General features: G+C 39.2%; 1 protein-coding gene across 1 annotated transcript; it reads right to left on the reverse strand.

The window, feature by feature from the left end:
- Window positions 1-250: 250 nt before the first annotated feature.
- On the reverse strand, window positions 251-13,622 carry LOC140340693 (axin-related protein-like). Its single transcript, XM_072426044.1, has 12 exons — window positions 13,483-13,622; window positions 9,895-10,024; window positions 8,945-9,585; window positions 7,663-7,785; window positions 6,874-6,964; window positions 5,840-5,980; window positions 5,241-5,530; window positions 4,921-5,112; window positions 4,591-4,770; window positions 4,306-4,392; window positions 3,640-3,801; window positions 251-3,380 (listed from the first exon to the last, which is right to left on the reverse strand). Exons 2-12 carry the CDS (start codon window positions 9,997-9,999, stop codon window positions 3,254-3,256), a joined length of 2,139 nt encoding a protein of 712 aa, XP_072282145.1. The 5' UTR covers window positions 10,000-10,024; window positions 13,483-13,622; the 3' UTR covers window positions 251-3,253.
- Window positions 13,623-13,873: the final 251 nt, after the last annotated feature.

Consider the following 13,873-nt stretch of genomic DNA (forward strand, 5'->3'; position numbering starts at 1 on the left):
GAGGTGCTACTGGTTGCATTTGTAATCAGTCACTTCTTTTTGCAATAAGTAATTTGAGATTTAGGTAGCAGGATTACACTGCTAAAATTCACACAGCTCTTGCCTTACCCATAGTATACACAAGTTACAAAACCAAAGGGTGAACAATACTTTTAGAAACAAGATTCCATCAGTTCAGCAATCACTTTTGTTAAAGTTGGAGCTTTCCCTCCAAAGATTCATACACAACAAAATCAAAAGCAGAGGAAAGTTTCAAAAAAAATATAACTTTTATTTCAGCTCATTTTTACATTTTGTAGAATAGGAAAATGTTTTTAATTTTATACACCTTAATCACTCTGAAATATATAAAACAAACAATGTATTTATATTTATACAAGTGTATATAATTAGATATAAAAATATGAATTACTGTATAAAACTGCTGGCAAATGATTGGCTACCACATTGTTATCTGCTGCTGCAGGTATTCATTGATTTTTTTGAGTTTACCTGTAACAGCTGATTGGATTTCCTAACACCTTTAAAACAGGTGTTGACAAGTATATATTATCCTGGAAACCATGTTACCAAGATGATAACAATACTTAATTATTATGAATTAAATACTTCTCTTTATCTTATATAAAATATTTACAATTGCATTGCAGGAAAAAAAACATGTATCTATTTATGTATAACGTTTGTGGACAGTTAGTTCAACCAGTGACGTTTGCATTATGATTTAAAGTTCATCTTGTGGTAACAGATGAATCCATAGGCCATCAATGCAGTCAGCAAAAAGACAGAAAATGGCATATTTTTTAAAATACTGATTCTATATTATGCCTAATTGCACTTTCCAGCTGCTGAAATAAAATAAATTCGGACAGAAAAGTATAGAATTTTTAGGCCACTTTTGATGGTTTACTCCGACTTGCATGCCTCCAAACGGTTAGCACTGCTGTGTAGAATATACCAGAATATGGCACTGCAAGAATATTCTGGAGGACTAGTCTAGGCATGACATGCACGGAATAAACAGGGGAAAAAAAAAAAAAAATCAGCTACTGTTCTTCCTCTGGTTACATTTATGATTGTATAGAGAAATTCAATGTAATCTGCCCTTCGTCCTGCAAACTTTAGATTTGGGCTGTCAGATAAGCTATAAAGGGAGAAGTTCAGTACTGTAGTGGCAGTTTATTGGAAACCAAAGAGAGGACAGATGATCATATTTGGTTAAGTTCGTAATAAGTTGTTCCAGTCTGTTCTAATCAAAACTGTGTATTCACCTGCTTGTTTAGAATCCCAGGTTTCCAAGACAGATATGGAATTCATTATATTTCTAAGGGTCAACACACTCAACTTTTCCAGGGATCTGACAAGAAAACACTGGTTACATGGCAAGTACTGCACCACAAATCAGTTTTACTGCATTGCCAAAACTCCAGACATGGAAAATTATGTGACCACCAGGCACCAATCATACAAGGATTTTTACAAGACTGAATTTAAGTGGTTTCATGCGAAAATTCCAAACCCTCACTTTAAAACTGAAACTTGCACCTATTACTGAGTTCTGTCCAACTCAGTCTGCTAAGATCCTCCAAGTATACCATTATGAATATTAAGGACTTCTGTACCTTTGCTACACTGACAGAATGTAGCTAAAAATGGCACTATTGAATATTTTATGATTCCATATCCCAGTCAGAGAAAAAGCTTTGAGAGTCTGAACTAGGGGGGGAAAAAAGCTCTTATAAAGGCAAGGTTCCAGTGCTTCTCCTGTATGGTACACTGGAAGAGGATGGATTGAGCTCAAAATACAGGGTCACAGGCACTGTGTTAACAGTAGTTGCAAGGACACTGAATTTACCACAATAAGCAAATCAATGCAAATGCAGTAAATTTTTTGTGTGGATACAAAGTAATTTAGAGATGGACAGCCTGGTGCTAGACAAATAATTGTCAAGCACAAACTTTAGGAAGAGCTTCTCCTAAGTATGCAAAAGGCTTTAAACACCTTTACAATGCCCAGACTTTTATTATTGCTTAAATAAAAATGCATGTTTTTCTTTTTGTGCTTTGACAATATATACAGAAGGCAATAAAACCCTTGAGATAATCAAGGGAGAATATAAAACCCTTAAAACAGAGCAAAATAATTCGTTACTATGGCTTTAGTTATATTTGTCCATATGTTCAGCTCAACAAGATCACAGTTGGGGGGGAGGGGAACCTACAAATTTAATGCAACCTCTGGTGGATCCAAAATAATTTTCACATAAACAGTCAAATATGTTCCTAAAACAGAACAAATCTAAGGAGAAACTGATCAGACCCTCCCACTGCAAACAGACACAGGAGTCTCTATACCTCTAAAACTAGTACCACAATGTAAATTAAGCTACAAAAAAAAATCTAAATAGATTTCAAAGTAAAAAGCTCAGATGTCAACATCCCTCCGATCAGTAATGGCTGTGAATTCTTGCTTTACAAATAAGACAAGAATGCCTCCAGCAAACTGAATTAGCAGCATTTGGATCAACTGTTTTGCATAGATTGAATAACAGAAGTAAAAGGGTATTCCTAAAGTAGCAATTATTCACAATGTATCAATATTCAACAACAGCTGAATATACAAGAAAGCTTTTAGTGTCCAAACTTTAGTTTTTTTCCCCCTTGGAAAGGTCCATGATTTTTTTGATTGTTGACATTCAGCTCTTCGGGTTCTGTAGGAAGGGTGTTTGAATATCCATGAACTTGTAATGTTGGATTTCATAGTGGTAATAGCCAGAAATGCTTTATTTTGTATTAAAAAGTCACGGATGTCCATAAATAATAATAAAAAAACTATGTGCTATATAAATACACTGAAATATGTACATATAATGTACCTGAATACACTTAGTGGCCTTAACATTCAGAAAGTGTTTCCACTTTTTGCACCTGGATAACATGCTTGTACTTCTATATAAAGTTCAGATTTTGTTAAAGCAGAATGCAGTACAGTTATCCATGGTACAAGATCACAAATTTCTGCTTCACATACTGCATCCCTGCGCAACAACCAACTGGACGACTTTCTTTCTCCCTTTTCTCTGGACAGGCACTCCATTTATCCGATGATCCTTTAAGATCATTAGACTTTGCTTCATCCATTTTGTCCGTCTCTGCTCCCATCTTGTTCAGCTTACTGCATTTTCCATTACCCAGCAAGACTTCAGATCTACAAGCAGCACTAAAATGCTATTAACTTGCATCAAGTGTACATTCAACATACTCTCTCCACCTTGCAGATTATTTTTTCATCGTAGAGCGGAAGTATGGCATCCTCTTCAGAGATCTCTTGGAATACAGCATTGCATTCAAACTCCTGACTCTCCTTTTTGAAGTAATATCTGAAAATGATAAGCAGGCGGTTAGACTCCAACTCAAACAGAACAGTGCTGTGAAAAATGTTGCTATTCAAATCAGCATGTTGACTAACACACTAAGGCATAAGTGTACTGTAGTCCACATCAAAATCAGCGGTCAGCTTTCATTACCCTGCCACTGAAGGGGATTTTGATGAATTGTCATAGCTAAATACATAGTTTTCCTCTCCGAACCATTAACACATAAAAAAAAAAAAACACAGACTGCAGATTTGATACTTACTTATAGCTTCCTTTCTTGCTCAGCAGCTCTTTGAATTCTTGCAAAGTTAAGCTTGGCTCCTTTGTTCGAATCATGTAGGGGATTCTTTCTCCACAGAAGTAGTAGACAATCGCTAAACCTCCTTGTCCTTGATCACAGCTCAATTTTTTAGCTGACTTTAACCTACAAAAGAAAAGATTATAAATTAGGTATCCCACACACAATATTCTAGTTCATGGGGAGAAAATTGTCTTCAAGTTTCTATGAGCCCTCTAACCTGGTACATAAGCTCCGGCTCATGATCCGCTATCCCATAATGCAGTGCCAACATTATATGGAGGCGTTGCATATTGAAAATTATACTCACAAATCGAAACTCTTCCCGATTTTATTTTTAGCCCCCTCCCTCCAAGGTTCAAGTTAGGTGCTACAGCAAGTGTCACTGTATGCACGTTTGGGCTTGAAGCCAGCATTACACATCATACTGCAGTAGTCTTTGATCACCTCTGTACTTCAAAACTATCAAGCAAGGACGGCAAGGTCCATTCATAAGAGCAAGGAGCTCAATGCATTAAAAAACACAAGCATAATAAATAAAAAGCACACATACTGTTATCCTAGAATTTCTGCACAATGGTAACAACTGCTTTAGAACAGAAGTGACATGGTTAAAAACAAAGTACTTACTCTTCTGACATTTTCAGTGTGGAGAAGCCTGAAGAGATACACTCAGCAGCTTTGCTTTTTTCTTTCAGCGTTGCAGACTGCACACACCTTCAAGACAAACAGACATTATATAAGCTTGCTTGCTTAAAAAGTTAGGCAACATTTGATTCTCATGCATGTCTGCCATAAAGACATCCCTTCCTAACTGCAAGGCATTTTTTAATATCGTTTATAAGGACCAACATATTCAGTTGCTTTTTCACTACAATGGTGTTCAATGACTATGAACAACAATTCAATATTTACCTGTTTTTATGAAGTTTAGGAACTCGCTTTTCCTCAACCAGGCGCCTGCGAGCTTCCTCCAGTTGGTCGAGAGTATTAGGAGCATTAAGAGGTGGCATAGAGGTATCCTGCAGGAAGAGATGGGCTGGTTGGGATACTGCACGGTGTGTCGTCCTCTTTACCTCTGGACAGTGGTTTACACTGCAGAAAAATTAGATTACTCTGGTTAGCAATTTTTAGCAGTCAGGCAATCAACTCAATCTACCATGACCGACATCCCATATTAAGCATTTGCAATATATGTCCTGGCTTCAACACATAGCAAATCATTTACTGAATATGTAAACTTACTTGGTAACATCACGATGATGTTTCTTCATCATTTTGGCACTTTCAAGAACCCACTGCAAGACACTGTGGCTGCGTTCTACCTCCTGCTCGGCAGAAAGTGGGGTGGTCAGTCCAACAGCAGAGTTACCTTCTTCCGGCTTGTGTGCCGTGACACAGCCTTCTGGCTTTCTGAAGCTTCGTGTACCTTGTGAACTAAAAAACAAAGCACATAAATATAAGAATTAGTATAGCACACAAAAAAATAAAAGAAACAGTCCAACCTTACAAAATGATGGATATACAAAAGAGCAGGGCCTGCTCACTGGCAGGGGCATACATACCTTACAGAACTGTGCTGTTCTACATTCTGTGTGACAGGCGCCTCCATTCCTGGGGGAGCTTTTGGCCTTAAGTGACAGGAAGTTAAGCTTTGACATTTGCCAAAGGATGCTTGATCTTTGGCTTTTCTTTGAATGAAGGGGGACTGAGATATAGGAGACATGTTTGCTGGCGTCTTCAAGACCCTTGATACGTGGTCATCCAGGATAGACTGTGGGTCATCATCAAAGGAAGCAGCTGGCACAGGGTCTTGGCAAGTTGGAGGGATATCATATTCCACCTTCTCTTCTTCCTGTTAGGACAAAAAGCATTTTTCTTAAAATGTTGTTTTCTTTTAACATTCCTGCCCTGATTTTTCTTTCATAATTCAGCCAAGTCACACCATCAGTCTCTAGCCTGCCTTTTGAAGAGTACAAAGTAATTAAAGCTCCTGTATCTTTAGGGCAAAACTTGCCAAAGGCGACTCCAGTAGCATTCTACAATTCTGCATGCCTGAACGTGTCACCTGTCATAATGCCAGGTGTGCGCTACGATCACAGACATTTTTCTGCTGGTGCTGATAACTACTGCCTCCCTCCTGGAAGTTTTCTAAGACTTTTACCTCTTTCAACCTCTGCAGCCTTTCTTCCAGCTTTTCTTCGGCTTCTCTTTGTTTTTTAACTTTTTCCAAAGCTAGCGTTAATTTTGCAGCAAATTCCGCAGGGTTCATTGGCGTCATTTCAGCTGGTGGGCGCATAGTTCTCTGTAAGAACAAAGAAAATGTTGAGGGAAAATAATCCGGCTGCTGCAATAATAAACTCACCTCAGACAAGAAAATATGTTCATAATATAGGAAACCAAAGTGGTGCAACACAACCACAACAATCATTGAGAATTACTTTTTCAAGAAACAAAAATCTGACAGGTATCCCTGGGATACTACATATGAAAAATCCATGTTACATTCCTTTATTATATAGACATTCAATAGGTTTATACAGAAAGACAGTGCAAAGATAAAACAAATTAACCCATAGCAAAACTCTATTTAGTGTCATGATTACTGCGCGCTGTCTTAATAAATAAGCTTAGTAGTGGTTTTCCAGATTGACAGTTTTTAGATGACCTAATTACAGATTACTGTTGTAGAACAAAAGCCAAAATGATTGGCATTTTGTATAAGTCATAGGAGTAGAATGGTACCCTAAAGTGAACCTGTCAGGGTCTAAAAAGTATCTAAGCCAATATTACTGAGGGTTGGGTAGTAATGTATATTAAAACAGATTTAGTCTTCAAATCAGTTTACTAGTCTTTGTCTAAGCCCAAATGTCCATGGGGCTTCCACTTCCGCCCAAATCAGCACAAAGTACTGTAAGTGAGATATATATATATATGCAGGGTTCTCCCCAGGCCCTTTTAGCTGGGCGCACCACCCGACACTTTTTAGCACCAACCCGGCTGTTTTTGGGTGGTTACTGAAGCGTTTGGTCACAATACAGGTGCTGCCACCCGCCTACAATTTCTTCCCACCCAGCTTAAAAAAATGTCTGGGTTGAGCACATAAAATTTCACCCAGCTTTACAACAGAGACATGGAAGGTACACCCTGCGTTGGCTTTCATTACACATCTATACAAACGCTTCACAAAATACTTACAGGAACAAAAGGCAGAGGCACTTGTCCATTGGCACTGACACTTCTATGGATTTCCCTTTGCTTTTTGGAGCGGTATGGTGGAATTCCATCTCTGTTGGTAAGATTAGGGATAATTTTTAAGTCATATAAAATAAGTAAAACATGTACTGACAGTCTATTCAACTTAATTATTAAACTTTACACACCACCAGCACAGTCAAAGCTTTATTTAGCCTTTTACAAGCCACAACCTTGCCATACAGAGCTGAAGTCATTTAAGAAATGGTATTGTACAGAATCTATATTCCAGAGTAACAGTATTTTCCAGAAACTTGCATCAAAGATGCTTCTAGTGTGTACAAAGAACAAGTTATGATTGGCATTTTCACAGCTAAAAGAACCAAACACCTCTAATTGGAGTAATGCACTTGGCAACATCATTGCAGTGAGCAACAAATTCCATGCATTGTCTTCAACAATAGGAAAATAAAAAGCAAGAGGCCATGTGTTTCTTGACCTGTACCCTCTGGCAGTCTACATGATGAAAGAACTAAGGCCTGCATGACCACCTGCCAAAGGCATCTAAACGTGTCCAAGCACGTGCAATTATTATTTCTCTTCTAACTCAAGTATTTTATTTTGGGATGCTACTATTCCCTTCATGTTATGTTAACCGTTTTTAGAACATGCATAAGCCAAAACACAGAGTTATGAAAGCAACATTAGGTCCATCATTCCAATATTAAAAGAACATCAGGCAATAGCAGAAAGTATGCATTTGTTCTTGTTATATTACAATCAAATACTTACACACTACCATCTGTTATAGACATGCTGTCTTCTGTGAGGGCATCACTTGAAATCTCGCTGTCATTGATACTTGCAGCGGGGGCAAAATACTGATAGACGGGTTCAGTCTTACGCAGATGGGATCTGAAAAAAAAGGTAGCAATAAATGAAATACTAGAAGAGTTTAAAAGTAAAATTAGTAAAAAATTAAAAACATTTCCAAGACACAAACCAAGCTTTACCACAGCATTAAAATATTTCTGTTCCCAAATCATCAAAAACAAGGAAAACGTCAAAAAGCAAAACTTGGGTTTGAACCCACTAGCCTTGCCAACCCTTCTTCCAATTATCGATGAGATCAAAAGCTATGGCCACCTAAAGAATCTTAACATTTTGGGAAGTGTCAGATCCTACATCTAATGCTGTACAGCGTTTTTCCTCGGCTGTGTCTTATAGGGGAACCACAGAGAGGGGTCCAGACACATAAGGAAATGCATGAGATGTAAAGAGGCTATTGCTCTGCCAAAGGAAAAAAACTTGGCACACATAGGGCCAATTGGCACTCATACCAAAATGTAACACTGTCTCTACATAAGCTCAAATTAAAAAAACAAGCCATCAATAGTATTAATGGCCATGTAAATTTTCCATATTTCCCTGGCACTTATTTAGCATCATTGAAAGCTATTTATTGAGATGTTACTTTTTTGTGTATCAAATCCTCTGTATTTATTATTGTCGGGCAAAAAAAAAGACATTTTCCATAAGGGAACTTGGCTGTTTGCAGTTTTTTTTAGCAATATGTTTTGGCCAACTTAAAAAAAAAAAAGCTCAGATATATCTTCTAAACTGATGGTTCTAACAGATTTACTATCTAATCCAGTATAAGCCATAAAAAAGAATAACTGTTATTTAAAAAAAAGTCATTATAAAGATAAGAAGGCTTTGAAACAGCAAGGCATCTTGGGAGGGAGGGGGAAGCATAGAGGGAGAAAAAAAGAACCGGCCCGCTTCATGGATATGGTTCTTTGATCTCTGGAGCAGGGAGAGATTTTGTTCACATCAAAGATATGTGAGCTCAGGGAAAGGAATAACAGCTAAGTTAACCTTTAACACAAGGAGGGGAGGAACAAAGAAAATGAAGAAAAAGTGCTGGAGAACAAACAAAATAGCTTGAAGGAAAAGAAAAAAAAATTAACCCATCATCATCTAAAAACAATCTTCTTAAATGCAAAAAATTAACAAATAGCTAAAAACATAGAAGCAGACGTTGAGGGTACTTGTACGTTTGGTTGGTACTTACCTTTGGTTTCTAGGTGGCAAGCGTGAGAAGGCACGATTTGGTTTCCTCAATGCTCCCAAGCCAACACTATAGTGGTGGAACCCGCCAAATTCCTCATCCTCAGCCAAAGTTGGGAGACCAGGCCCAGGGCTATCCGGAGTGGGACTGTCCTCCACAGCGTGAGCGTATTCCTTGCATATATCAGACTGCAAAAAGGAAGGAAAGGCCTCTTGTTCCATGGCCCTCTGAATCTCCTGCTGAGCTTGGTCAAACAGAGTTCTATTCAACTGTTGGTTCTTAACACATTCCTTCACTTGGGCCCTTGTGGCTGGCTTCAAACGTCCCGAAACAGCTTGGCTATTTTGTACATACCAACGGTATATGGCTTTGGCCGTCTTTGAAGTCTTGGGTTCTGCTGGGTCCATGGCTCTAAAACCATTGCAAGCAAACCAAAAGCTTAAAAGATCCACCAGGCCTTGTCCTTCCAGGTACATCCGAAAAAGTGTAGCACCATCTTGATCATCCAATAAAAGATTGAGGGATCTGCCCCATCGAGAGAAGCGCGTGTCATTGTCAACACAACCTTCAGCCTCCCTAAGGGACTCTTGCTTGTGCTTAGTTTGTAGCTCAAAATATTGTGGCTCCATAGTATATTTTTCAGTCTTGAGTAATTGAAAGAAAGAAACAAAGAAATGGTTAGCATATGGTCAATATCTTTACAAAAAAAAAAAAAAGTAAATAGTCTCATTACAAATGTAATTTTATTACTTTTTTGCCCTAAAGGTTTACATTATGACTGATGTTATCTACAATGCCCTAACAAAGTTTTTTAATTCTATATAGAAACTAAACAGGTTGCCCAGAACAGGCACGGATATTTTTGTAAATGTTAACTTGTCCAATATAAAAGCTACTGAATATTAGGCATGGACTTCTGGGTAAGTTTGTCTCTAAATGGAATAAAAGCTTACCTTATAGTTTTTTGTTTCCTGGCCTGGCACTGGTGGGCGCATAGAAGTCTCCCTGAAGATTTGCGTTGAGTCCGGCATGCAGGTCAGCACCCCAGCAGAACTCATGGCTGCCAGAAGTCGTGACAACTGTCTGATAAAAGGAATTACATGTCAGTAAAATGACTCATGCCAAGTTTGATGAAATAACAAATTTAAAGTGAACAGTGTCACAACTTTATCATAGTTGTATGAAAGCACCGGAGACACACCTATATGAATAAAAAAAGTTCAATCAAAAGAGTAAGAGTAAACAGAATGAGGCTGCTGAGTGGATTGCAGTTGTGGTCTCTAAGATATGATGAATAAAAGGCAATGTAAAGGCCAAAATGTCAATTTTGGAGTGGGTGCTCCTAAAAACTAACAGGATGCTTGGTCTACATACAAAGGAACCATTGGACTGAACTGTATATGAAGAGATTGTATGCCACATCAGCTATAGAGTCTTATAACTCCCATTAAAAACTTAAAAGGCATAATGCAATCACAAGTTGGTAATGTTGCGCTTCACTTTTGCCCCCATTCCCTATGGCTATGGCCCCTGACCTATCTACTACCACTAATAACTAAACAAAATAAAGCGAAAATAAAGTTGCAGATTTATAAATAGAGGTTGTAGAAAAAAATGTCAAACAACAAGCTGACCACCCAGTATTGATGTTGCTTACTTCTGTATCCTCACCCCAATATGGCTACAACCAATAAGATGCCAAATCACAGAAGATGTTTGCTGAAGATATTTCTGCAGTCTGTACACCAAAGCGTGAAGGATAAAAACATACACAACTTTCATTTGTGAAAATGTGTTTTTGCTCTTGGCTTCAGAAAGTTTATTGGGAATCATTAAGTGTGCATTAAGGGAAGAATCCACTTTAGACTGCAGCCCATAACTCCTCCGGAACTGCACGTTTCTATTACAAGTAAATGGCCATCTGGGATCCATTTTCCTCCTTTTCAACATGACTTACGCCATACCCCGTCGCCCTGTAGAGTTTTCAAGAGAAATTATTCACAACAGGTGGGCCAAAGGCTCTCTCTTCCCTAGCATACCAGCGAATGTGTCCAATATATCCAGATGTTTGAACACTTTTATAGGTACAAGTTCACAGACATTTGCGGATAGGGGAAGCAAGAAATATTTCACCAATTCTCATGAAATACTATACAGTTGAGGCCCACTTTGCCCCTCGCTTACAGACAGCACAAGAGCCGCCATAGGTCACACTGCAGCCTTTTTATTAAAAGAAGAAGCAAAGAAAACTGTGGTTGCACATAGCAACCTGAGGCCAATTTGACTCTTTAGACCCAAAGCTTTTACATTTTGTGGCTTTAAATCAGAACTCCATAGGCCCTGGTGTACAATCTGAACACTTGTGCATCGCAGTAACATGGAGGTTACGTTGCAGAGGGTTTTTGGGAACTGCAAGTCAACATGCATTTTAACACTGATGGTAACCATTAAAAAAATTATAAAGGTTTCTCAAAATATATTTTAAAAACGAATGGGCTGCCTCTACATGCACAGGGGGACCCCGGTTACCATGGACAGGGGGACCCCGGTTACCATGGACAACCTCCACTTTTTTTCTGCTGAGTAAAGACTTAGATCTTTTTGGTAAACTGAGGCTATGAGATAATTTACCTACATCTGACCCCCAATTAAATCTTCTATTGGCGTCCTGTTAACTTCATTTCAAAGCGTGACTCTAGGGGGTTGCATCTATAGCCTCCTGCTGTGACTCCAGATTGCACAGGACATGAAAGCCTCTTTGCAAATTGATGCCTCTCATTTCCCATAGTGGTGTAGGTGAGAACAACCTTTCAGAAAATATTTAGCTTGGCGGGGGTGTAGTATCCTCTTCCATTGGAACGCACTGCATACTTTGATAATCAACAATCCACACAACACAGAATTAGCCTAAGCACAACATTAGGAAAATCCATCCTGACCGCTCTACAGGAAAAGAAATCTTTTGGAACTCATCAAAACCTCCAGGCCACAACAAAAACACAGCTCATTACTTTACAAAGGACTTGACTACACATGGTGGGGGGGTTACGCCATGCTTGTATCCATTACATCCCACTTGGAGATTACTAGGAACATCAGGCAATAAAGTGCATGCAAAACTTGCAATATACTAGAAATCACACAGCCATTACACTAACCAAAGGAAGAAATGCAGCAAAAGCAGATCCCATACATTTCACAAAGCTATTTCCAAAAAAAAAAAATAATAAAGAACACTAAAATCATTCAGAGTGTAATGTTTAAAAATAAAACTTAATGTTTTCTTAACTCATGGGAAGGAAAGTTAAAGGACCTTGTACAGTTATTTTTTGGGTTTTAATACATTGGGGAGATTTTCCTACACTTCCAGTCTCAGGAGATAACTGGAAATGAGAGGAGATTACTTCCACGTAAGGGAAACACTGCTTTAGACCATGGTCACCAGAATTAGTGCCCCATTGGAAGATTTACCCCCTGTTCCCATTATGGGGACAACCCACAATTTTGGATTTCCTCTCAATATCGGTCCAATAATCAATGATCAACAGGAAGAGTAAATCTCTCTATTGGTGACAAAGAACCATGAAAACAGAGTTAGTGGCCCTTCCTTACTCTACTCAAATTTTAAATCCACTTCAATGCCAGGATGCCATGTACAGACTATTAGTCTATTGGTGTGGCATACACAAATTTTAGTGCCCCGACTCTTAGCATAGAACATTATATTACCATGTAAGCATTATTTATGGGATGACTACTTCTATAGGGAAAATCATGTGTTGCCTCCATAGGCATGGAACTAATGGGTAGAAAAGGGAACTTCATTAAAAAAGTTTCCTGAAAACTTTGCCTGGTAATCAGGATCGCTTGGAAGTGTGTATGCAAGGCCATGAACTATGAGGAGGAGGAATAAGGGGAAATACATTTATTGTAAAGTTGATCAGATGGGATCACCTACAAATCTATGGCCAAAACCTGGGGGCCACCAATAAGTCTGATCCATGCAGGGCCAGAGGTAACATTGGGGAAATGTAAAGTTGATCAGGGCCCCCTCCAGTGACTGATCTTTGGGGCCACCCAATCACATGAGGGATCTCCATTGATCAGATCCACCAATCACTTGGGTGCCCATGTAGGGCCAGAAGACCTGGAGGTAGCATTGGGGGGAATTCATGTAAAGTGGATCAGGTCTACCTTCAGGGGCAAATACTTCAAAGTGGTCAGCAATCACTTAGATAGGCGACCATACAAGGCCAGAAGACCTGGGGCAGCTTTGGAAATAATATGAATTTGTAGTAAAAGTTGCTCAGAAGCACTGCTAGCCCTATAGCCACAAATCTAGAGACTTGGCAATGGAGTTAATCTTGCATCACACATAGGAATATAGAGAGAAGATCCGCACATAGAAGTAGCCCTGCATATGTTGTAGTGACCGGGCAGAGGATCGGGAGAGGGGGGGTACTGCCTGGCACACCGGGCACCCCGGGCAGGGCACACCGCACACAAGAAAAGTTTGAAGCGGCCGGGCGCAGAACACTCACCTTCCCAGGAAGATCCCGGCTGTGCTCTCCTTGTCGCTGCTTTAGAAAACAAGTAATCCAGCGGGCCGGGACAGCTCACTCATGGCTGCAGTAATCCAAATGCAAGTTGTAATCCAGGCTGGGGAAAGCAAGAGAAGAGCTCCCACCTTCTCCGGGTGAGTTAGGACTGGAAGGATTCCGCTCCCTCCTCTCTCTCTCTCCTCTCTGAACTTTTTTTTTTTTAATCAAAACCAAAAAGCCCTTTTTCACTCCCCCTGGGGACAAAGCCAAAAGAACAAAGGGGTGTTATGGCTTTAATGAAACATCAGTGGAGATCACTGAAAGCTGCGTCCTGGAAGCTCGATACAAGCGTCTCTCTTCACAAACTGCTTAAAGCCGCAAGAAAAAATCT

Source organism: Pyxicephalus adspersus, chromosome 11 (assembly GCF_032062135.1).
Source record: "Pyxicephalus adspersus chromosome 11, UCB_Pads_2.0, whole genome shotgun sequence".
Lineage (NCBI taxonomy): Eukaryota > Metazoa > Chordata > Amphibia > Anura > Pyxicephalidae > Pyxicephalus > Pyxicephalus adspersus.

Coding starts and splice junctions, on each gene's coding strand:
- LOC140340693 (XM_072426044.1), bottom strand. CDS start 9,999: ATGAGTTCTGCTGGGGTGCTGACCTGCATGCCGGACTCAACGCAAATC. Junction 3,802..4,305: donor ACACTGAAAATGTCAGAAGA/GTAAGTACTTTG, acceptor TTTCTTTTGTAG/GTTAAAGTCAGCTAAAAAAT. Junction 3,381..3,639: donor AGCAAGAAAGGAAGCTATAA/GTAAGTATCAAA, acceptor TATCATTTTCAG/ATATTACTTCAAAAAGGAGA.